Source organism: Balaenoptera musculus, chromosome 2 (genome assembly GCF_009873245.2).
Source record: "Balaenoptera musculus isolate JJ_BM4_2016_0621 chromosome 2, mBalMus1.pri.v3, whole genome shotgun sequence".
NCBI classification, from domain to species: domain Eukaryota; kingdom Metazoa; phylum Chordata; class Mammalia; order Artiodactyla; family Balaenopteridae; genus Balaenoptera; species Balaenoptera musculus.
In genome coordinates this window covers 78,217,638-78,242,291 of record NC_045786.1, presented here as the reverse complement: position 1 = coordinate 78,242,291, position 24,654 = coordinate 78,217,638, and the positions used below count along the sequence as shown (strand labels likewise).

Genomic DNA, 24,654 nt, shown 5'->3' with positions numbered 1-24,654 from the left:
TTTTAAGAAAGAGGCTGTTTTATGATCCACTTGAATGACATCTGATGAACAAATACTATAAAAACTTACTCCTAAAAATTTTGTTTTGTTTTCCTAAAAATCCTCTACATATAATCACAGAGAAATGTGACAACTATTGGATGCAAAAGGGAAGCTGTACTGGTTTTGCTTAATGCTTGCATCATCACAGAGATATAACAGAAGTGGTGGTGCAATCCGGTGTCAGTATCATAATACTCTAAGTTAACATTTTCACCTTTGCTTCCTTTTTTTTTTTTTTAATAAATTTATTTATTTATTTTTGGCTGTGTTAGGACTTTGTTGCTGCGAACGGGCTTTCTCTAGCGGCAGCGAGCAAGGGCTACTCTTCATTGCGGTGTGTGGGCTTTTCATTGCGGTGGCTTCTCTTGTTGCGGAGCACAGGCTCTAGGCGCACGGGCTTCAGTAGGTGTAGCACGCAGGCTCAGTAGTTGTGGCTCTCGGGCTCTAGAGCACAGGCTCAGTGGTTGTGGCGTCCGGGCTTACTTGCTCTGTGGCATGTGGGATCTTCCCGGACCAGGGCTCGAACCCCTGTCCCCTGCATTGGCAGGCAGATTCTTAACCACTGGGCCACCAAGGAAGTCCCTGCTGCCTTCTTTTGTTTTTTTCCTGATGTACTTGAAGGTACTAGAAAAAATCTCAGTAGAAAATTTATCATCACCAGATAGTGTTATAAAATATGATCGATGCTTTGGCAAACACTTCCCACAACTAAAGTTGAAGATAAGGTTTCCCAAACAGTTGTTTTACTAGGGTAAACTGGTCTAACCTCAAACAACAGGTAGCGGAGCAGTATTTTTTTAAAAGAAGGTTCTGTGCATTTGGAAACTAAGTCAAAACATCAGTATTGATTATACCAAGGCCAATCATTCAGACAATTAAATAGAGTATTTAATACAAACAAAAATACTTTATAAACACAATCTTTTATTTTAAACTTCTCCACGTTAAAAATGAATCAGTAAGTGTCCTGGTAATCACACCAACAAATATTTTGTTAGTTATAAGGGCAAGCTGAATTCAGTAACAAAAAAATATAATTAAATTATGTTGTAATATGAAACAAATAATTAAAATAGATTATTCTTACTTTGATTTACTTATTCAAAAGCCACTGAAATCAAACATTTCATTTTCTACAGATGTATAGTATTCTGCCCTGTACAGAACTAAAGAGAAAGTGATTCTGTATAATCAGCCATAATATGCACAGATTCCTAATGCCTCCAGTTATTTTTGTAAAACTTAGAACAATACCTAGTACGATACTTAGTTGCTTCTAGTAGTCATTAAGATTTTAGTTCTGTTCCTTGAATTATATTCCGAATCTTCTCAGCATCATTTTGTACAATTTTGTTGGATGGATCAATCTTAAGGGCAGCTTCATAATCCTGTAGGCCTATATTTATATAGCAATGATGATGAATAAAATATTTTATAAATACTTGTGTTATCTAAACAATATTTTTAAAAAATAAAAAGAATCATTAAATCCATGGTTCAGCACAAGCAACAGGTTTTAGTCAGATTCCCATTTTCACATACATGGTGTCTAAGAGACTGAAGAAATTTTTCAGTAATTTCAGAAATAATTATGATTTCATTCAAGATTCAGTAAGAAGCATTTATTTTAAACTGAAATACAAATAAGCTAACAGCTTAAATTCATTAAAGCATGAATAGACTCAAAATTCATATATCAAGAGGACATTTTATCACTTCAATGAAAAAGTTATAAATGTCATCTTATTTCAAAATTCTAGATTTTAAAAAATAATTTGGTACACTCAATCCATACTTTATATAATTTATAGACTATAGTTTGTGCTCTCTTTTTTTTTTCTTCTAATTATCCTATCTACAAAATTTCTTTGAGGAAAATTGGTTAAAAAGGAAAGCATTGTGGACTGGTTGTTTAAAATATATAACTGAATCTAAATCTTTAACAACAATATCAGTGAGAAGAATTTCTAAGGAAACTTGAGTTCCAGGTGCTATTGATTTGCCATGCCACTTCAGGCAAATCACTTAACGTCTCTAAGTCTCCATTTTCTCATCTTTAAAATGAAGGGTCCTTTTAGCTCAAAAAAGTCTAGGATGCTGTAATTCCTAAAGAATGCTTATAGTGTTTCATTCCTGTCTTGATAATTTTTATCGTCATGAAGCTAGACAAGACTCTTAAAAAAAAGGATAGGCATATAAACCTAATTTGGATGCTTTGGTTAGAAAAAATCTAAAAAGGCCAGAAACAAGCTTACAAACAAGTCAGAAATAATAAAACTTTATAAGCTAAAGCCAATTCCCTGGCAAGACTTCATCAGGAATAGGCCTTTAGGCCTTGAATAAAGGGAAACCGAACGGGAATCTGGGTAGGGAAGTATGGGAAGAAGAGCACTGAAGATAAAACTCGGGGGCAACATGAGTAACCGCAAATAGTCCTTAATTACATTAAAAATGAAAAACAATAAAAATTAAATTAAATTAAAACAATAAAAATTAAATAAATATGGCTTCCATACACATGAGACCGAATTACAAACCTTAGTACGGTCTCACAAAAATAAGCAATTGATCATACATTGTGGTAGATCAGTTATTTCTGAGCTTATGAATGTATATATGTATATATGTATGTATGTAGTGTCTGTGTGTCGGACCAAAGAAGGTCATTTTAAAATTTCCATTATATCTTAAGTGACTCATTTATCACACATCTTTCCACAAAAAAACTTGTCTGATACTACAGCATCTCCCTAGACCTAGGGAGATGTTTATATCTTGTGTTAATTCCCTTCTACAACAATGATTTTTTAAAATATTTCAAATCATCTTCTGTTTTGTCAGATAAATTGCAAAGAATAAATTAAATGCTAAAAGTATAAAATAATGGAGTCATCTTGAATAATGGCAATGACATTTTTTTTAGAGTATAACTTCGAACTTAAAACATTTCTGTCATTTCTTACCTTCTACATACAATTCTAGTTGACAGAATGCTGTTCCACGTCGTACATGTGCCTTCATTCTTGCATTAGCATTGTCTGCAACAGGTGGTGTCAATAATTCTAGTGCCTTACAAAAAGAAAAAAAAAATAGGGAAAAATATAATTTCCTAATTTAAACTTGAGCAAAAACATGATAAAACTCAACTTTAAAACAAGCCTCAAGCCCTCACCCACCTAAATTTTTGGCTTAACTAGGACAGGAATTTATCAAATACATACATTTATGTTGAACAATTTTAGGACTTGTTCAATTGTTCCTATATGAGATTCATACCCTTGCCCCCAAACTTATGATTTAGTTTATCATTTGAAACCTCTACAGCTTTACCTTTACTAGCAGGGATGATTAAATAGCATTAATTTAATTAATGCTATTAATTATAGTATTATATATACTATATATAATGCTTCTATATTTAAATTTGGTGATTCAGTTTATTCATTCATTCAATAAATATTTGTTTGTGCCCAAAATTATGCTACTAATAGGAAAACTGGATCATAAAAATATTGTCAGATCTTCAATAGCTTAATGAGATCAAAATATGAGGACTTGATTGTTTCCTCCGTATCCTCAATCTCAAGGAGACACATAAGAGATTTTGCATGTGATTTCCCTTAAAACAAGTTACTTTGATATGGGGGAAAAAAAAAAGAAAACACTAGAAGTTTAAGATAATGACATGATATTCATAATGGAAATTAGAATATACTAAATTACTCTGCAAATGTAAAAATGATCATGGAGATATCCTTTTACTGTGCAAGCAGTAGTGACACCAAGTGTTCTTCTATCTCGCATTAAGTCTGCAAAACTTTAATAAGAAAAAAGGTGAGCACAAACTGACAACCATTTACTAATTTCCTTCTGAACTTCAATTGATACACCAGGGCAATTGACAGGGGATCTCTAATCTAATTTGAAGTCTCAAGAAACACTAGTTCCTTGTCCATTAAAAAAATTCTTTTGGGGGGGAATTCCCTGGGGGTCCATTGGTTAGGACTCTGTGCTTCCAATGCAGGGGACACAGGTTCGATCCCTAGTTGGGGAACTAAGATCCTGCAAGCCATGTGGCACGGCCAAAAAAATATATATATTTTTTTTTTTCAGTAAAAAGATGTGATAAGCAAGATTCTTAAAATCCTTGCATCTCATTTATTCAAATTTAACTGACAAAAGATAAGGGCATCATTTAAACCAATAAATAGGAGCATAACAATTTTAAAGCACCATATATAAATAAATAGATAAACATACCTTAGAAGAATCTTCTATGGCCTTGTGTAAGTTTTTCAGTTTTAGATGGCAAGCAGCCCGATTCAAATATAGTAGTGGAATCTTATTATTTAGTCTTATGGCTAAGTTGTATGCATTAATAGCTGCCAAATAGTTTTCTGTTGCAAACAATTTGCTGATGAGATGGAAACACAAAAGAAAAACAATGTAACACTAAAAGAGAAACACAGAAATAATATCTAATGATATTTGGCACAGGGGATGGATGGCTTCCTTTCTTTCCATTCCTTGTAAAATGGACATTCTGGGTGGCACTAAGCCCACCTATCCTCCATACATCAGCATGTAATCTGAACGGGACTGACCTCACCTCCACCTCCAAGGGTAGCCAATCAGTAGCTTAAGCCAATAGGCATATTTCCATCCTCCCTGCTACAATGATTGACAAAGGGATGGATTTATGACCTAAACTGGTCTATTCAGAATGAAGCCTGTGATTTGATTACCAATGTTGGAGAACGAAAAATTGGGAAAACTCCCCCTGCTGGACACAAATGAAGAAAGCACATAAGCCCAAATTGTTGCTGACCATTTTTAATACTGTGGGAGGAGCTAGCACTAGAATAAAGTTGATACTATTGAATTATGAAAAGGATAAAAAGGCAGTTAAGCTGTTGGACCAAGCTTTACCCGAAATGTAACACACCTTTAGCTTTTTAGTTATATAAGCCAATAAATTCCTTTAAACATTAAGTCAGTTTAAATTGGGTTTCTCAGTTACTTGCAAAACAAAAGCATCCTAATAAATACACTCTTTCAGTTCAAACCTTCCAAAATTCTCTTCAAATAAAGAGACGTACATAATTAAAGGATGTATTTAAAACATAAAGTTTCTTTTTTGTTTTTCATGTACAATTCCTGGTATTTCGAAAAATGCATAAACATAAGGAAAATAGAAAATACTTTGCCAAATATAAAAGTGCCATATAAACAACACTTTGTATTCATTTCCAGTCGATTGTACTGTACACTTTACAATTCTAGAATAATAAACACGATGACTTCAAAAGTAGACCCATAAAAGGAGCCAGCAAATCATGAATAAAAGGTAAAATGACACCACTGTGACATCTAACCTAAGCCTGACTCAAGTTTAAAATAACTTCCACAAACTAGAAAAGCTAATTCTGTGGGAACAGTTTAGCTTTCTGAAATGTCTCATTTCAGCTAGGATGTTTCTGACGGCAAGTAACAGAACCTCAACTCAAACTGGTGTAAACAAGGAAGGAAATAGATCACCTCACATTAAGCAAGTTCAGAGGCAAAGGCTCCATGCCCAATATGACCAGCAGAACGAGGATCTTATCAAGGCCTCAGGTTCCTTCCATTTCTCCACCCTACTGGACTCAGCAGCTACTTCATCCTGGAGCTGGTTTTCCTCATGCATAGTTCAAGGTGCCACATTCAGGCACAATATTCATTAGAAGAAAATGGGACAGTATTTTCTGGTATATGCTCCTTGAGAGCAAGAAAACCTTGCCCAGAAATCTCCCAGTTCACTTCCTTTCCCATCTCACTGATCAAAAATACCTACCCTTAAAAAATATTTAGCCTTAAAAAACCCACCAGTTTCTCCTGTTCTCAATCCTTCTACCCATTCTCTCTCTCTCCAGTTTCACTCCTCAATGCTATATACTGCTGTTTGGGAACTTTTAAAAAAATTCAACAATATGACCATCTGTCCATGTTAATAAATATAGAGATATACTATTTTTACAGAGATTTTTACAGACCACTCTCTCATTTGTGCAAAGATTTCTGAAACCAGTCTCCTCCTACTGATAGACACTTAGGTGTTTTGTTTCCCAATACTTAGCTTTTATAAACAATATTATAATAAACATTACTGCACATATACATAAAACACACACACACACACCAGCAGTGTAATGAAAGTAATCCTGATTTGTTGCAGTCAGAATTTATAGCTGAACTTGGGATAGGGTCCCCACCCTAAGTCACACAGGCAAGGTCTACACACCTAAACAAAATAGGGACTCTGCCAACAAGGATAAAAGGAGATGATAAATGTTGGCTAGATAACCTACTGTGTCTACTACAAACCTTCTTTTTAAATTAATTTAATTTTAAAATCTACCATTTTAACCATTTTTAAGTGTACAGCTTAGTGGCATTAAATACATACACACTTTACACACTTTTGTACAACCATCAGCACCATCCATATCTAGAACTTTCTCATCTTACCAAAATGAAACTCTATACTTATTGAACAATAACTCCCCATTCCCTCCTACCTTTGACAACCACCCTTCTTTTTCTGTCTCTGTGAGTTTGACTACTCTAGGTACCTCATATAAGTGGAGTCATATAAGGACAATATTTGTCCTTTTATGCCTAGCTTATTTTACTTAGCATAATGTCTTCAAGGTTCATCATGTTGTAGCACGTGACAATATTTTCTTCCTTTCTAAGGCTGAATAATAGTCTACTGTATGGATATATCACATTTGTTTATTCATTTATCCATCAATAGACCCTTGGGTTGCTTTCACCTTTTGGCTATTGTGAATAACGCTGCTATAAACATGGGTGTACAAATATCTGTTTGTGTCCCTGCTTTCAATACTTTTGTGTGTCTATCTAGACACAGAACTGCTGGATCATATGGGAATTCTTTTTTTTTGGTCATGCTGCACAGTATGCAGGATCTTAGTTCCCTAACCAGGGTTCGAACCCGTGCCCCCTGCAGTGGAAGCATGGAATCCTAACCACTGGACTGCCAGGGAATTCCCTCATATGGTAATTCTATTTTTAACTTTTTGAGGAGCCTCCGTACTGTTTTCTCTACTGTGCACCACCATTTTACATTCCCACCAACAGTGTTCAAAGGTTCCAATTTTTCTACAACCTCACCAACACTTGTTATTTTCTGGGGTTTTTTTGGTTGTTTGTTTGTTTTTTAATAATAGCCATCCTTCTGTGTGTGAAGTAGTATCTCATTGTGCTTTTCATTTGCATTTTCTGAATGATTAGTGATGTTCGGCATCTTTCCACGTGCTTATTAGCCATGTGCATATCTTTGAAGAAAGGTCTATTTAAGTCCTTTGCACATTTTTTAATCAGGCTGTTTATTTTTTGCTGTTGAGTTGTAGAAGTTCTTTATATGTACTCTGATATTAACCCTTTTCAGATATATGATTTGCAAATATTTTCTCTATTCCATGGGTTGTCTTTTCACTCTGTTGACAGTATCTTTGATGCACAAAAGTTTTTAATTTTGATGCATTCCAAAATAACCATTTTTTCTTTTGTTACCTGTGCTTTTGATGTCACATCCAAGAAATATTGCCAAATCCAATGTCATGAAGAACTCTATGTTTTCCCCTAAGAGTTTTATAGTTTTAGCTCTTATGTTTAGGTGTTTGATCCATTTTGAGTTAATTTTTGTATATGGTGTTAGGTAAGGGTTCAAATTCATTCTTTGGAATAAAGACTGAAAATGGAATGATAACTGGATATCCAGTTTTTCCAACACCATTTGTTGAAAAACAACATCCTTTCTCCATTAAATAGTCTTAGCACCCTTGTTGAAAATCATTTGACCATATGATTTTCATATGTGAAGGTTGTTTCTGGGCTATCTATTCCACTGGTTTATATCTATATAAACCTTATATTAATACATTCATTTGGAGTTCCATTTTTCATCTTTAACATAAGTTTACAGTTTTATAATGTAACAGTTTTATCAGAAAAATTCTCCCAGATTCTAAGGGAAGAAGAACTTACAATGAGCAGTATTAAAAGAACCAGTGTAGGATGTAGGAAACAAACTTACGGTTACCAGGAGGGAAAAGGGGGGAGAGGGATAAACTGGGAGATTGGGATTGACATATACACACTACTATATATAAAACAGATAACTAATAAGGACCTATTGTACAACACAAGGAACTCTACTCAACACTCTGTAATGATCTATATGGGAAAAGAATCTAAAAAAGAGTGCATATATGTATATGTATAACAGATTCACTTTGCTGTACACCTGAAACTAATACAACATTATAAATCAACTATACGCCAATAAAAATTTTAAAAAATAAGAGCCACTGTAGGAGGCATAAGAGCAAGAAATATGAAGTATTAAACATTTTTAATGTTTACATATATATTAAAATATAAATCCAAATGAACATTACATTCTTTAAAGTTCAACACCAGTACAAACAACCAATAAAGCATAACTTGCTTTATGGCTTTCAGAATGGTTCTGAACTCAGAAATAGCTGAATTTCAAAAGGAAAGGGAAAAAAAATTAAACCTCTGTCTTAAGGGTAGTAGCCTTTGAACACCAAATTTAAACAGAGAAGCTAATAACCAGTAAGTCTCGCCTGATGGCTCCAAATAAAGCAATGCCAGTGAAAAGAATTATGCAAAAGTACTCATTCAAAACACATTGAGTCCTTATGGTACTGACTGTACAGAAAGAGCAAAAGAGACGTGGACAATTGCGAACACTCCTGTCATTTTTATGATGATTGATTGGTTTGACTTTGTAAAGAAAGAAACATTCTGATTGGCAATGGCCAAAAGGGCCAAACATTTTGAGCAACGGTTCAGCATAGGAGAAGTTACAAGAAGCAGGAGTGATAAGAAAGAAGCAATGTGGAGGGAAGTAAAGAAAGGGGCAGAAATCAAAAGAGAAATCAAAAGCAGTGGGGCTTATATTGATAGTAGGTATAAAATAGATAACTAATGAGAACATACTGTATAGCACAGGGAACTCTACTTAATGCACTGTGGTGACCTAAATGGGAAGGAAATCCAAAAAAGAGGGGATATATGTATATGTATAGCTGATTCACTTTGCTGTACAGTAGAAACTAACACAACATTGTAAAGCAACTATACTCCAGTAAAAATTAATTTAAAAAAAAAAAGAAATGACTAAAGGAAGCAAGATGTAGAATTTGTACCTTGATAGTACTGTTCTTTGTATACTGAGATGTTACAGATTATATGTCACACCGTCATTTTATATATAGTAAGAAAAAATCTGCCAGTTAAACTATAACAATGTTTGCTTATTTGAAAAAAAAAAGCAGTGGGGCTTAGAAAGAGCAATGGAGGCAGAGAGTAACACATATTCCAATACAAGACACAACAGCTCTGTTTTGTGGGTAATAAGGACTCTAACAGCCACCTACCCCTCAAAAGACTTTTAAGGTCCTTGTTTCTTTCAGCATCTTATGTGGGTAGAAAACATTCTTGGTATCTCAAGAGCTTCTAAAACTGAGTATTAGTGCACCTTAGTGAAGGAACATCAACCAGTACAATTTAGCACTCAGGATGGAAGGAGGAAAAGGACACTGCACACAAAATAAAATGACAAGTTAGGCCATAATAGGGACTGTACTGCAACAGAATATTATGGGCTGTAAAATACATACAATCAACAAACAAAATTATAATTATGTCAAAGAAGTCATCTTAGAATATGGCTTCTAAACTTTGTCAGGCAAAAGGTAGCAGCATAAGAAAACTGTCTTATCTCCATAAACAAATAAAGTTGTAAAAAATGCAGCAGAGCAAGGCAGATTTGGCAGATCTGTTGGCAGAAAGTAGGCAAGTACAAGAGGATACTGGGAGACAATTCTCCATGGGTCTTTTACCCTGCGTGTCATATGTCAGATGCACTGACAGCTTCTGTTTGGGACTATCTTTTCGAAGATGTTTGTATAGAGCACAGCCTTGGAAGATAGAGATAGTGTCTCTCTCTGGGGCAAAGAATAGATTTGTTCACTGCTCAGTATAATAAAGATATTATCACCTTGTGAGGCAAAAGTTGGACAGGTTTGCTTATAATCCTCTCTAAAAAGCTGTGTTCCTTAAGCTTGGCCTTCTCAGCTATGGTACAAAACCTACTGTGTGTACAGCATCCACCTGGGTCCCCCTCTGCATTGGCCCCATGGGACTTTAGGGGCAGAGTGAACCAACACGAAGGTCATTCTGTTTGATGTGCCTTGAATAGTGAAGTCCTTTCTCTTTGACTCATGAGTCTCCTGACTTCTGTCAGCACCTATGAAACTGTGGTAGGTTAACTCTTCACAGTTCTTGCCAGGGCATGGATCCAAACCAAAGTGTTGGAAAGAAATTCAATCTGGCAAGTAGAACTGTATGCTGTGTTGGGAGAAGATGGTAACAGGTGGTTAACAATCAGTATCAAAAAGTCCAACATGAAGTAAAAGGACATCCAGACAGGCAGATAGAATCCAGCTACAGAAAATTCACAAACAGCAAGCAAACAGAAATTCAGACTGGCACAAGTTGGTACTAGGTTAGTCAGTCATCAAATAGCAGGCTCCCACACACAAAGCTGGGGTTCAGAAGAGAATTAACTTGGGTGGAAAGAGAATAAGTAAAAGCAGAGCAGAGCCTCAGTCTTAAAAGGACTGGAGTATTGGGCAGGCTATAAAATCTGACACTTAGGCCAAGAGAAAAAAAAAAGAAAATTCAGACACTAGAACTAATGTAGGTAATTTTATGTAACAACAGTAATATGATGCTGGGCGCTAGATTGTAGAATTATATATCCTTAATTTCCTCCTATCTAACATTACAATTTGCTGTAGAGAGTGAGGTATGCAGATGGCATTCAAGTGGTCCTAATGTGGGGGAAGAAGGAACTTTCAGTCTGGGGTTAAGAGAGCATCCAAAAAAACGCATGCTAAAACTCAAGCACAAAGTAACATCAGTGGGACAGAACAACGATTCATCTAACCTTATATGATTATAATTGACTGGAAGGGTAGCTATTATTTACAGATTCTGAGTCATGTAAGGCTGTTAAATAACAACACACCATGTGAATATATAAATTAGAGCACAGAAACTCTGTTTTATGAGATGTTCTCAGTAAAAAGCTATCTGGTACAATGTTAATTGCCAATGGTAAAATGTTCTCATGAGCAAATAAAATTACCTAAGCTTATAAATTTTCCTGAAAGGTAGATCTGGCATCTAAAACTAAGACTTGGCAGTAGAATGCTAGGTAAAAAAAATGAAAACATTCTATGGCTTTTTCTAAGAGTCTCTTTCAAGTAGATACAATCCCATAAACAGTTTTCTCAAACTATTGCTCTTTTGGAAGGCTTGTCCACTTCTACCCACGGGTTTAAAAACAATAAAGGACAGTTGGACTGTTTTTGCCTGTGTAAATATAGAAGGCTAGCATGAAACAAAGCCTCTGGAGAAGAAAGTATTTGAAAGTATTTTATCTTTTGGCTTAAATTCAACACTGCTTCTGAATGGGTTCTATTATGTCTGTTTCTGTCTTTTGTACTGCATTACATTGCCAGAGAGGATACATTTCTCTCTAATGATTAGTACCTTTCCTTTTATCTGTTTGTACTTGGCTCTATGATTAACTGTACTTTGTTTCTCTGGGTGTCACTAGTTAATAAGTTTTCTTCCATCTCTCCTCATTTTTAACTATTTTCTTCTCCTATTTTGCTTCTCTTTCTTTATTCTACCTAATTGGAGGCAGTGAGGCAAAATGGTACAAAAAACAACAGAGACTGAAGTGATTACAATCTACCAGTCACACCCGACTGCAACCAAGTACACTTTTGCACTAGGTTGCTGGCAATTCATTGCTTTTGCCAGCAGTCACACACACACACACACACACACACACACACACACACACGTCTTTTGCTGTACTTGTCAAATTCCAACCTCAGCTCAATGATCTTATCTGCTCTTTCCTCTCTTAAATCGAAACCACAGCATTAGTATATCAAAAATAAAACCAGACCAAACACTGTCTAAGACGTTTAGCCAGTCCCAGCACCAAAAACATCTTATGCCAAAGGACTTTCTAACCATCTCCATCAACCTGATACCTTTGGGCTGATCAAAAAGCATGCTTCTTCTTTGTCCTCACATGAAAGTTCGTATTTGCTGGTCTTTCCTACTCTCATCCTCCTCTATTCCTTTGCACTTTCTTATTCCTGTTCTGCCATAATTGACTCCAACTCCCACCCCAATCCTTTCTTAATCCTCAAATTTTCCACACAATGCTTCTTAAAGTAAGCCTGGTTCTTTCCAGAGGGCAGCGCTATCTCTACCACTGTCTCTACTGAGGACCATCAGGGAAGGGGCTAGAACCATAGGACTTGGCATTTTCCAGACTCGCTTCTGCTAGTTCCAAGGTGTAATTCTCCCTTTATGAAAAAATCATCATCCTTTGGGACTCCTGACTTCTTTACCCTATGGCCTTCCAGTCACTGTCATCTAACTGGCTTTTTACAAGCATTATTCTCTTATTTATTGAGGGCTTTGAAACCTGGCTCCCAACCATCTGTCTCCATCCCAATTTATGCCATAATTCCAGAAGATTCTAAGGCTTATGTATATGACCCATTTATCAATTTAGCCTTGAAATACCTGGGACTCCTTAACTCAAATTACCTTCCCTTCAACTTCACTTTTGCTACCCACTCCCTGGGCCACATCTTGGGCTTTGTCATCACCTGAATTGTACTACTTCAGCGATATCAAACTCTGGAATCCCAGCCACTGACCAGAACTTTCTATTCTGCAAACTTTCCCTTTATAGTCAACCTTCAACCTTACAGTGCCCTCTAATTTCTTAACTGCTCTGTTTTCTCTTAGTCCACTGGGCCCCTCAGGGAATCTCTTCCTTTCTAACCCAGCCTAGATTTCATGGTTAAATATCTGAGCTATTTTTCCATGAGCAATCTGGTCCCCTGCACTACTAGTCTTCTGCTGTACTTGTCAGTCAAAACTCCAACCTTGGATCAATGATCTATTCTTAAATCCAAAACACTAAACACTATAGAAGATAAATCACATAGCTATACTGACTAGCATCTCTATGAATTCACGTTCTCTAATCTAGCAGAGCCCTCAACAGTACCCACCCAGCAATTATTGTTAGAAATGTATCTAGTTTCATACTTGCCTTCACTTTCTTTCCTTCCATCTCAGAAAATAAACTCTGTCTATTACAACTTAATCTTTCAATATTTTCTAGACCAAAGAAACCAATCCAACAGGAGAGCACATTCAGCTATGCACACTTCAGTACTCTCAGGCTGCAAGGAAGAGCAATTCATAGCCACACCACTTGGGCTGCCTTCATGAAGGCTAAACAATTGGAACAAAAGGACAGGAAGAAGATGTTATTCATCTGTGAGAGGTGCACAGCACTATCTGAAACACAAGCTTCATAATCATATTCACCTGGGATTGAATCCTGGTTCTACTTATAAACTACCACCTGAGACAAGTTTCGTAACCTCTCTAGCCCTGTTCTACATTCATAAAATCGTAATAAAGATGATAAAATCCAACTAGCTAGATTGCTAAAGGAATTAAAAGAGCTATTTTGTGTAAAGCTGCTAGCCTCTCAATAAACATTTGTTAAATGATTGCAAAAGCAGTGGCTCCTAGCCAATTACAGTTGTGAGGATTTAATGAGATAGTATATGTGAAGCGCTTGTAACCTACCACAAGCTATGAACATAATAACTGTGATTATGACAATGGCAGCTTAAAGATAAGCAAACACAATTAAATAATTTAGACTGGATACACCTGGGGGGCAGGGCAGGCAAAGGCCAGCAGAATGGGTAAAAACCAAGGGGAGGAGGAGCTTCAACATGGCGGAAGCGTAACACGTGGCTGTCACCTTCCTCCCCACAAATACATCAGAAATACATCTACATGTGGAACAACTCCTACAGAACACCTACTGAACACTGGCAGAAGACCTCAGGCCTCCCAAAAGGCAAGAAACTCCCCACGTACCTGGGTAGGGCAAAAGAAAAAAGAAATAACAGAGACAAAAGAATAGGGACGGGACCTGCACCAGTGGGAGAGAGCTGTGAAGGAGGAAAGGTTTCCACACACTAGGAAGCCCCTTCGCGGGCGGAGACTGCGGGTGGCAGAGGGGGGAAGCTTCAGAGCCATGTAGGAGAGCGCAGCCACAGGGGTGCGGAGGGCAAAGCGGAGAGATTCCCACACAGAGGATCCGTGCCGAGTAGCACTCACCAGCCCGCGAGGCTTGTCTGCTCACCCGCCGGGGCGGGCGGGGGCTGGTAGCTGAGGCTCGGGCTTCGGTTGGATCCCAGGGAGAGGACTGGGGTTGGCTGCATAAACACAGCCTTAAGGGGGCTAGTGCACCACAGCTAGCCAGGAGGGAGTCCGGGGAAAAGTCTGGAACTGCCTAAGAGTCAAGAGACCACTGTTTCGGGGTGCGTGAGAGAGGGGATTCAGAGCGCCACCTAAACGAGCTCTAGAAACAGGCGCGAGCCACGGCTATCAGCGCGAACCCCAGAGACGGGCATGAGACGCTAAGGCTGCTACTGCAGCCACCAAGAATCCTGTGTGCAAGCACAGGTCACTATCCACACCTCCCCTCCCGGGACCCTGTGCAGCCCGCCACTGCCAGGGTCCCGTGATCCAGGGACAACTTCCCCAGGAGAACGCACGGTGCACCTCAGGCTGGTGCAACGTCACGCTGGCCTCTGCAGCCGCAGGCTCGCCCCACATCCGTAACCCTCCCTCCCCCCGGCCTGAGTGAGCCAGAGCCCCCGAATCAGCTGCTCCTTTAACCCCGTCCTGTCTGAGCGAAGAACAGATGCCCTCAGGCGACCTACATGCAGAGGCGGGTCCAAATCCAAAGCTGAACCCTGGGAGCTGTTCGAACAAAGAGAAAGGGAAATTTCTCCCAGCAGCCTCAGAAGCAGCGGATTAAAGCTCCACAATCAACTTGATGTACCTGCATCTGTTGAATACCTGAATAGACAACGAATAGTCCCAAATTGAGGAGGTAGACTTTGGGAGCAAGATATATATATATTTTCCCTTTTTCTCTTATTGTGAGTGTGTATGTGTATGCTTCTGTGTGTGATTTTGTCTGTATAGCTTTGCTTTTACCATTTGTCCTAGGGTTCTGTCTGTCCGTTTTTTGTTTTTATTTTTACTTTTAAAAATTTTTTTCTTAATAATTATTGTTTATTTTTATTTTAATAACCTTATTTATTTTACTTTATTTTACTTTATTTTATTTTATCTTCTTTCGTTCTTTCTATTGTTTCTCCCTTTTATTATGAGCTGTGTGGATGAAAGGCTCTTGGTTCTCCAGCCAGGTGTCAGGGCTGAGCCTCTGAGGTGGGAGAGCCAAGTTCAGGACACTGGTCCACAAGAGACCTCCCAGCTCCATGTAATATCAAACAGCGAAAATCTCCCAGAGATCTCTATCTCAACGCCAAGACCCAGCTTCACTCAACGACCAGCAAGCTCCAGTGCTGGACACCCCGTGCCAACTAGCAGGACGGGAACACAGCCCCATCCATTAGCAGAGAGGCTGCCTAAAATCATAATAAGGCCACAGACACCCCAAAACACACCACCAGACGTGGACCTGCCCACCAGAAATACAAGATCCAGCCTCATCCACCAGAACACACGCACTAGTCCCCTCCACCAGGAAGCCTACACAACCCACTGAACCAACCTTAGCCACTGGGGACAGACACCAAAAACAACGGGAACTACGAACTTGCAGCCTGCGAAAAGGAGACCCCAAACACAGCAAGTTAAGCAAAATGAGAAGACAGAAAAACACACAGCAGATGAAGGAGCGAGGCAAACACCCACCAGACCTAACAAATGAAGAGGAAATAGGCAGTCTACCTGAAAAACAATTCAGAATAATGATAGTAAAGATGATCCAAAATCTTGGAAATAGAAGAGAGAAAATACAAGAAACGTTTAACAAGGACCTAGAAGAACTAAAGAGCAAACAAACAGTGATGAACAACACAATAAATGAAATTAAAAATTCTCCAGAAGGGATCAATAGCAGAATAACTGAGGCAGAAGAACGGATAAGTGACCTAGAAGATAAAATAGTGGAAATAACTACTGCAGAGCAGAACAAAGAAAAAAGAATGAAAAGAATTGAGAACAGTCTCGGAGACCTCTGGGACAACATTAAACGCACCAACATTCAAATTATAGGGGTCCCAGAAGAAGAAGAGAAAAAGAAAGGGATTGAGAAAATATTTGAAGAGATTATAGTTGAAAATTTCCCTAATATGGGAAAGGACATAGTTAATCAACTCCAGGAAGCACAGAGAGTCCCATACAGGACAAATCCAAGGAGAAACACGCCAAGACACATATTAATCAAACTATCAAAAATTAAATACAAAGAAAACATATTAAAAGTAGCAAGGGAAAAACAACAAATAACACACAAGGGAATCCCCATAAGGTTAACAGCCGATCTTTCAGCAGAAACTCTGCAAGCCAGAAGGGAGTAGCAGGACATATTTAAAGTGATGAAGGAGAAAAACCTACAACCAAGATTACTCTACCCAGCAAGGATCTCATTCAGATTTGATGGAGAAATTAAAACCTTTACAGACAAGCAAAAGCTAAGAGAATTCAGCACCACCAAACCAGCTTTACAACAAATGCTAAAGGAACTTCTCTAGGCAAGAAACACAAGAGAAGGAAAAGACCTACAATAACAAACCCAAAACAATTAAGAAAATGGTAATAGGAACATACATATCGATAATTCCCTTAAATGTAAATGGATTAAATGCTCCAACCAAAAGACATAGACTGGCTGAATGGATCCAAAAACAAGACCCGTAGATATGCTGTCTACAAGAGACCCATTTCAGACCTGGGACACATACAGACTGAAAGTGAGGGGATGGAAAAAGATATTCCATGCAAATGGAAATCAAAAGAAAGCTGGAGTAGCAATTCTCATATCAGACAAAATAGACTTTAAAATAAAGACGATTACAAGAGACAAAGATGGACACCACATAATGATCAACGGATCGATCCAAGAAGAAGATAGAACAATTGTAAATATTTATGCACCGAACATAGGAGCACCTCAATACATAAGTCAAATACTAACAGCCATAGAAGGGGAAATTGACAGTAACACAATCAAAGTAGGGGACTTTAACACCCCACTTTCACCAATGGACAGATCATCCAAAATGAAAATAAATAAGGAAACACAAGCTTTAAATGATACATTAAACAAGATGGACTTAATTGATATTTATAGGACATTCCCTCCAAAAACAACAGAATACACATTCTTCTCAAGTGCTCATGGAACATTCTCCAGGACAGATTATATCTCGGGTCACAAATCAAGCCTTGGTAAATTGAAGAAAACTGAAATTGTATCAAGTATCTTTTCTGACCACAACGCTATGAGACTAGATATCAATTACAGGAAAAAATCTGTAAAAAATACAAACACATGGAGGCTAAATAATACACTACTTAATAACCAAGAGATCACTGAAGAAATCAAAGAGGAAATCAAAAAATACCCAGAAACAAATGACAATGAAAACACGACGACCCAAAACCTATGGGACGCAGCAAAAGCAGTTCTAAGAGGGAAGTTTATAGCAACACAATCCTACCTTAAGAAAGAAGAAATGTCTCAAATAAACAACCTAACCTTACACCTAAAGCAATTAGAGAAAGAAGAACAAAAAAACTCCAAAGTTAGCAGAAGGAAAGAAATCATAAAGATCAGATCAGAAATAAATGAAAAAGAAATGAAGGAAATGATAGCAAAGATCAATAAAACTAAAAGCTGGTTCTTTGAGAAGATAAACAAAATTGATAAACCATTAGCCAGACTCATCAAGAGAAAAAGGGAGAAGACTCAAATCAATAGAATTAGAAATGAAAAAGGAGAAGTAACCACTGACACTGCAGAAATACAAAAGATAATGAGAGATTACTACAAGCAACTCTATGCCAATAAAATGGACAACCTGGAAGAAATGGACAGATTCTTAGAAATGCACAAACTGCCGAGACTGAACCAGGAAGAAATAGAAAATATGAACAGACCAATCACAAGCACTGAAATTGAAACTGTGATTAAAAACCTTCCAACAAACAAAAGCCCAGGACCAGATGGCTTCACAGGTGAATTCTCTCAAACATTTAGAGAAGAGCTAACACCTATCCTTCTCAAACTCTTCCAAAATATTGCAGAAGGAGGAACACTCCCAAACTCATTCTACAAGGCCACCATCACCCTGATACCAAAACCAGACAAAGATGTCACAAAGAAAGAAAACTACAGGCCAATATCACTGATGAACATAGATGCAAAAATCCTCAACAAAATACTCGCAAACAGAATCCAACAGCACATTAAAAGGATCATACACCATGATCATGTGGGGTTTATCCCAGGAATGCAAGGATTCTTCAATATACACAAATCAACCAATGTGATACACCATATTAACAAACTGAAGGAGAAAAACCATATGATCATCTCAATAGATGCAGAGAAAGCTTTTGACAAAATTCAACACCCATTTATGATAAAAACCCTCCAGAAAGTAGGCATAGAGGGAACTTTCCTCAACATAATAAAGGCCATATATGACAAACCCACAGCCAACATCGTCCTCAATGGTGAAAAACTGAAACCATTTCCAATAAGATCAGGAGCAAAACAAGGTTGCCCACTCTCACCACTATTATTCAACATAGTTTTGGAAGTTTTAGCCACAGCAATAAGAGAAGAAAAAGAAATAAAAGGAATCCAAATCGGAAAAGAAGAAGTAAAGTTGCCACTGTTTGCAGATGACATGATACTATACATAGAGAATCCTAAAGATGCTACCAGAAAACTACTAGAGCTAATCAATGAATTTGGTAAAGTAGCAGGATACAAAATTAATGCACAGAAATCTCTAGCATTCCTATACACTAATGATGAAAAATCTGAAAGTGAAATTAAGAAAACATTCCCTTTTACCACTGCAACAAAAGGAATAAAATATCTAGGAATAGGGCTTCCCTGGTGGCGCAGTGGTTGGGAGTCTGCCTGACGGTGCAGGGGACATGGGTTCGAGCCCTGGTCTGGGAAGATCCCACATGCCGCGGAGCGGCTAGGCCCGTGAGCCACAACTACTGAGTCTGCGCTTCTGGAGCCTGTGCTCCGCAATGGGAGAGGCCGCGACAGTGAGAGGCCCGTGCACCGTGATGAAGAGTGGCCCCCGCTCGCCGGAACTGGAGAAGGCCCTCGCACAGAGGCGAGGACCCAACACAGCCAAAAATAAATAAATAAATAAATTTAAAAAAAATATCTAGGAATAAACCTACCTAAGGAGACAAAAGACCTGTATGCAGAAAATTATAAGACACTGATGAAAGAAATTAAAGATGATATAAATAGATGGAGAGATATACCATGTTCTTGGATTGGAAGAATCAACATTGTGAAAATGACTCTACTACCCAAAGCAATCTACAGATTCAATGCAATCTCTATCAAACTACCAATGCCATTTTTCACAGAACTAGAACAAAAAATTTCACAATTTGTATGGAAACACAAAAGACCCTGAATAGCCAAAGCAATCTTGAGAAAGAAAAACAGAGCTGGAGGAATCAGGCTCCTAGACTTCAGACCATACTACAAAGCTACAGTAATCAAGACAGTATGGTACTGGCACAAAAACAGAAATATAGATCAATGGAAGAGGATAGAAAACCCAGAGATAAACCCACGCACGTATGGTCACCTTATCTTTGATAAAGGAGGTAAGAATATACAGTGGAGAAAAGACAGCCTCTTCAATAAGTGGTGCTGGGAAAACTGGACAGTTTCATGTAAAAGTATGAAATTAGAACACTCCCTAACACCATATACAAAAATAAACTCAAAATGGATTAAAGACCTAAATGTAAGGCCAGAGACTATAAAACTCTTAAAGGAAAACACAGGCAGAACACTCTATGACGTAAATCACAGCAAGATCCTTATTGACCCACCTCCTAGAGAAAGGGAAATAAAAACAAAAATAAACAAATGGGACCTAATGAAACTGAAAAGCTTTTGCACAGCAAAGGAAACCATAAACAAGACGAAAAGACAACCCTCAGAATGGGAGAAAATATTTGCAAATGAAGCAACTGACAAAGGATTAATCTCCAAAATTTACAAGCAGCTCATGCAGCTCAATATCAAGAAAACAAACAACCCAATCCAAAAATGGGCAGAAGACCTAAATAGACATTTCTCCAAAGAAGATATACAGATTGCCAACAAACACATGAAAGAATGCTCAACATCATTAATCATTAGAGAAATGCAAATCAAAACTACAATGAGATATCATCTCACACCGGTCACAATGGCCATCATCAAAAAATCTACAAACAATAAATGCTGGAGAGAGGGTGTGGAGAAAAGGGAACCCTCTTGCACTGTTGGTGGGAATGTAAATTGATACAGCTACTGTGGAGAACAGTATGGAGCTTCCTTAAAAAACTAAAAGTAGAACTACCATATGACCAAGCAATCCCACTACTGGGCATATACCCTGAGAAAACCATAATTCGAAAAGAGTCATGTACCAAAATGTTCATTGCAGCTCTAGTTACAATAGCCAGGACATGGAAGCAACCTAAGTGTCCAGTCCATCGACAGATGAATGGATAAAGAAGATGTGGCACATATATATAATGGAATATTACTCAACCATAAAGATGAAATGAAATTGAGTTATTTGTAGTGAGGTGGATGGACCTAGAGTCTGTCATACAGAGTGAAGTAAGTCAGAAAGAGAAAAACAAATACCGTATGCTAACACATATATATGGAATCTAAGAAAAAAAAAATGGTCATGAAGAACCTAGGGGCAAGGCAGGAATAAAGACACACACCTACTAGAGAATGGACTTGAGGATATGGGGAGGGGTAAGGGTAAGCTGTGACAGGGTGAGAGAGTGGCATGGACATGTATACACTACCAAACGTAAAATAGATAGCTAGTGGGAAGCAGCCACATAGCACAGGGAGATCAGCTCGGTGCTTTGTGACCACCTAGAGGGGTGGGATAGGGAGGGTGGGAGGGAGGGAGACGCAAGAGGGAAGAGATATGGGAACATATGTATATGTATAACTGATTCACTTTGTTATAAAGCAGAAACTAACACACCATTGTAAAGCAATTATACTCCAATAAAGATGTTAAAAAAAAAAACAAACCAATGGGGACTTTGATGTACAGTGTAAATTTTTTTCAAAAGATATATCTTTATTATAAAGTGTAAAAATGAATGCAACTTTTAACAGGAGGAAAAACAAAAACAAAATCGGGAGAAACCATCTACCTTTGGCCTTGACCCAATTTTCTCCACTCTTCTCGAGGACGTTTCAGCCACCTCTTCTGTCTCATCTGCACATCTATTCAAACCTTGTCTATTCTTAAAGAAGAACAAGACAAAACAAAAACTCTGAAAGTTTCTAATCCATTGGCTTCTGGGAGTATTTTTGTGTACTCCTTTATTTTACCAGATCTTCAAATGTTGGTAGGTCACAGGGTTTTATCCTTAGGCCACTACTCCTCTGGTCTACGTGCTCTTTTCAGATATCTCACCTACTCTTGTAAATCAACTGCTACATAAATGCTGATAACCTCCAAATCCATAATACACTGCTGGCCTCTCCCCTGAGTTTCAAACTTGCTGGACACTGTCAGCCAGACTCACCAAGAGACAGCTCAAACTCAATATATTCAAAACTGAACTTACCTACATTCCCTCCTAAATGGCCCTCTTCTAGAGTTCTCTAATTCAGTTGGTGGCATCATATAATCAATCATTCAAACTAGAAACCCAAAGTCGCCCACAACTACTCTTCTCTCACTCCCCAACAATCACTCAAGAAGTCCTCCCTATTTTACCTCCTGAGTATTTCTCACATTGCTCTCCTCTTCACCCTATAACAATGTCATCATGGTTCAAGACCTCTGCCATAGTTTCTGCAACACTTTTTTCCCCACCTTACAGAATAAAATATAAGAATAACACGAGGCCACTGCCTATTTTTCTAGGTTCATTTGGCATTATTCCTAGCATCAAATTTATGTTTTAGCAAGCAATAAACTACCCAGTTCCTGACCTATATATCACCCTATTCTTGTCTCTGAGCTTTTGCTCATACTGTCTCCTCTGCTTAAAATGAATGCCTTTCTGTCCTTCCTCCTGAAACTCCTACTTATCATTAAGAGGAGCTCATGTGCTATAATCTTTAGGAAGCTCTTCCTGAAACTACCTTCCTTCCTTTAAGGTTAGGTGCCCCTCTTCTGTATTCTCATTTTACCTTGTTCTTTCTATGTATTGTACTTCCCACACAGTGTTATAAGTATTTGTATATGTCTCTCTCCTCTACTGATCTCTGTAGCTCAGAGCCTAGCCTACAGTCTGACAAACCACAAGCAATCAACAGATGTTTATTTAATGGTTCAATAGATGGAGAAAAAGGGAGAGAAGGAGAGGGGATTTTTGTTGGGAGTAAGAGGAACAAACCTGTCAGCCCCAGGCTTCTGAACTTCAGAAAAATTGTTAACTCCAGCTCAACTCCACAAATCAATCTCTGGTGTTGTTATCAGATATGAGAAAAGACGAAGAAAGAACAGAGAGAAGATGAGAAAAGAAAAACACAGACTTTGTGGTTAGACAGATAAATCTCCCCACCAAAGATGTCCACATCCTAATCCCCAAAATCTGTGAATATATTAACTAAAATGGTTAGTTAGAAAGAACCTTGCAGATGTGATTAAGTTATGGATCTTGCGGTAGGAGATTATCCTGGATTATACAAGCGGGACTAATGTAATTATAAGGGCACTTATAAAAGAGGGAGGCAGGAGAGCCAGAGTCAGACAAGGAAATTGGAAGCAAAGTCCAGAGTGACGCAACTGCTGGTTGGGGGCCATAAGCCAAGGAATGTGGGCAGTCTCAAAGCTGGAAAACCCAAGAAAATAGATTCTCCCTTACAGCCTCCAGAAGGATTGCAACTGATATCTTGATTTTAGCCCAGCAAAACCCATTTTAGACTTCTGACCTCCAGAACTATAAGATAATAAACTTGTATTGTTTTAAGCCACTAAGTTTGTGGTAGCTTGCTATGGCAGCAATAGGAAAATAATACAAAAGTGTATAAAATGAGATAAATAATGTCTACAATTGCCTCAAAATATTAACTCAAATTACCACAGAATATAGCAGAATTCATTGTTGTTAATTGTCTAAAAGGTTACACACAGAGCCACGTATAAATAAATAAAAGGATTGTCTGGATATAAAATGATAATTTATAGGATAATTTGATAATCTTTTAAAGATGGATATGACTAATCAAAGTAGCTACACTTTTAAAGAACCATGATTTTAAGGGAAGTATTATGAAGGACTTATGTTAAACGTTAAGTGATTTAAAAAGGGATTTTGATAAGCAATCCAAAAGACATGATATTTTTCATTTCCATGACATATAAATACAAAAGCAATAAAAATAAGAGCCTTATTTAATTGTTATAAGATCTGACTTTTTAAATATGGAAGCATTACCTACAGAATTGGCATATTTGCATTATTTCTCCCCAAAAATCACACACACACGTCAAGATAACTAGAAAATATGTAAGTATTAATATCTACATAAATTTATTTTAAGTCTCACGGCCAGAGTTCAAACAACTTACTTTCCTTTGTCCTTCAACCATTCTGGGTTCTTTTCCTCTTCTTTTAAATCACAAAGTTCAGGAATGTCAGTATTCATTGCTCTTCGTGCCTCTGCTTGTTTATGTAGCCACTGAAATGAGAATGAGGTTTAATGAAGGACACAAAAGTCTTGTTTTATTAAAAGTTACTTTTAGATTTTCCATTTTCCTATACAAGATGGAAATACTATTTGTTACGGACTGAATGTTTGTGTCCTCCAAAATTCATATGTTGAAGCCCTAATCACCAATGTGATGGTATTTGGAGATGGGGCCTTTGGGCGATAATTAAGCTTGGATGAGGTTATGAGTATGAGACTTCCATCATAAGGTTAGTGTCCTTATAAGAAGGGGGAGAGACCAGAGGGCATGCTCTTCCCCACCCCACCCCACCCCAGCATCCTGACCTTGGTCTTCCCAGCCTCCAGAACTGTGAGAAATAATTGCCTGTTCTTTAAGCCACCCAGTCTACGTACTTTGTTATAGCAGTCTGAGCAGACTGATAAAATATTTGATGGTGGTGATTTTAAACTTCTAGTTTTTATACATCTTTAAGCTTTTTTTTAAACTTCACTAGCTGATCAAGATCAAATGTATAAAAATTTCTAGTCCAAATTTCATCCAAATTTCTGGGAGTTCATGTGAATATTGTTTTATTTTTCTTGTTTATAATATATATATATATTTTTTACATTATAAAAACATATAAATGATTTTTTAAATAATT

The 24,654-nt window shown here is 37.6% G+C and overlaps 1 protein-coding gene across 2 annotated transcripts in view; it reads right to left on the bottom strand.

Moving 5' to 3' along the window:
- Positions 1–855: 855 nt before the first annotated feature.
- The window catches only part of DNAAF4 (dynein axonemal assembly factor 4), a 79,102-nt gene continuing 55,303 nt past the window's right edge, over positions 856–24,654 (bottom strand). Inside the window, exons 6-9 of one of the 2 annotated variants that reach the window (XM_036844356.1) lie at positions 23,910–24,019; positions 4,303–4,456; positions 3,006–3,111; positions 856–1,438 (exon numbers count right to left, since the gene is read on the bottom strand). In XM_036844356.1, the coding sequence (XP_036700251.1) occupies positions 1,329–1,438; positions 3,006–3,111; positions 4,303–4,456; positions 23,910–24,019 (480 nt within the window). In that variant the 3' untranslated portion in view covers positions 856–1,328. The remainder of the gene's footprint in view (positions 1,439–3,005; positions 3,112–4,302; positions 4,457–23,909; positions 24,020–24,654) is intronic. The other variant, XM_036844357.1, reaches the window with a different exon arrangement.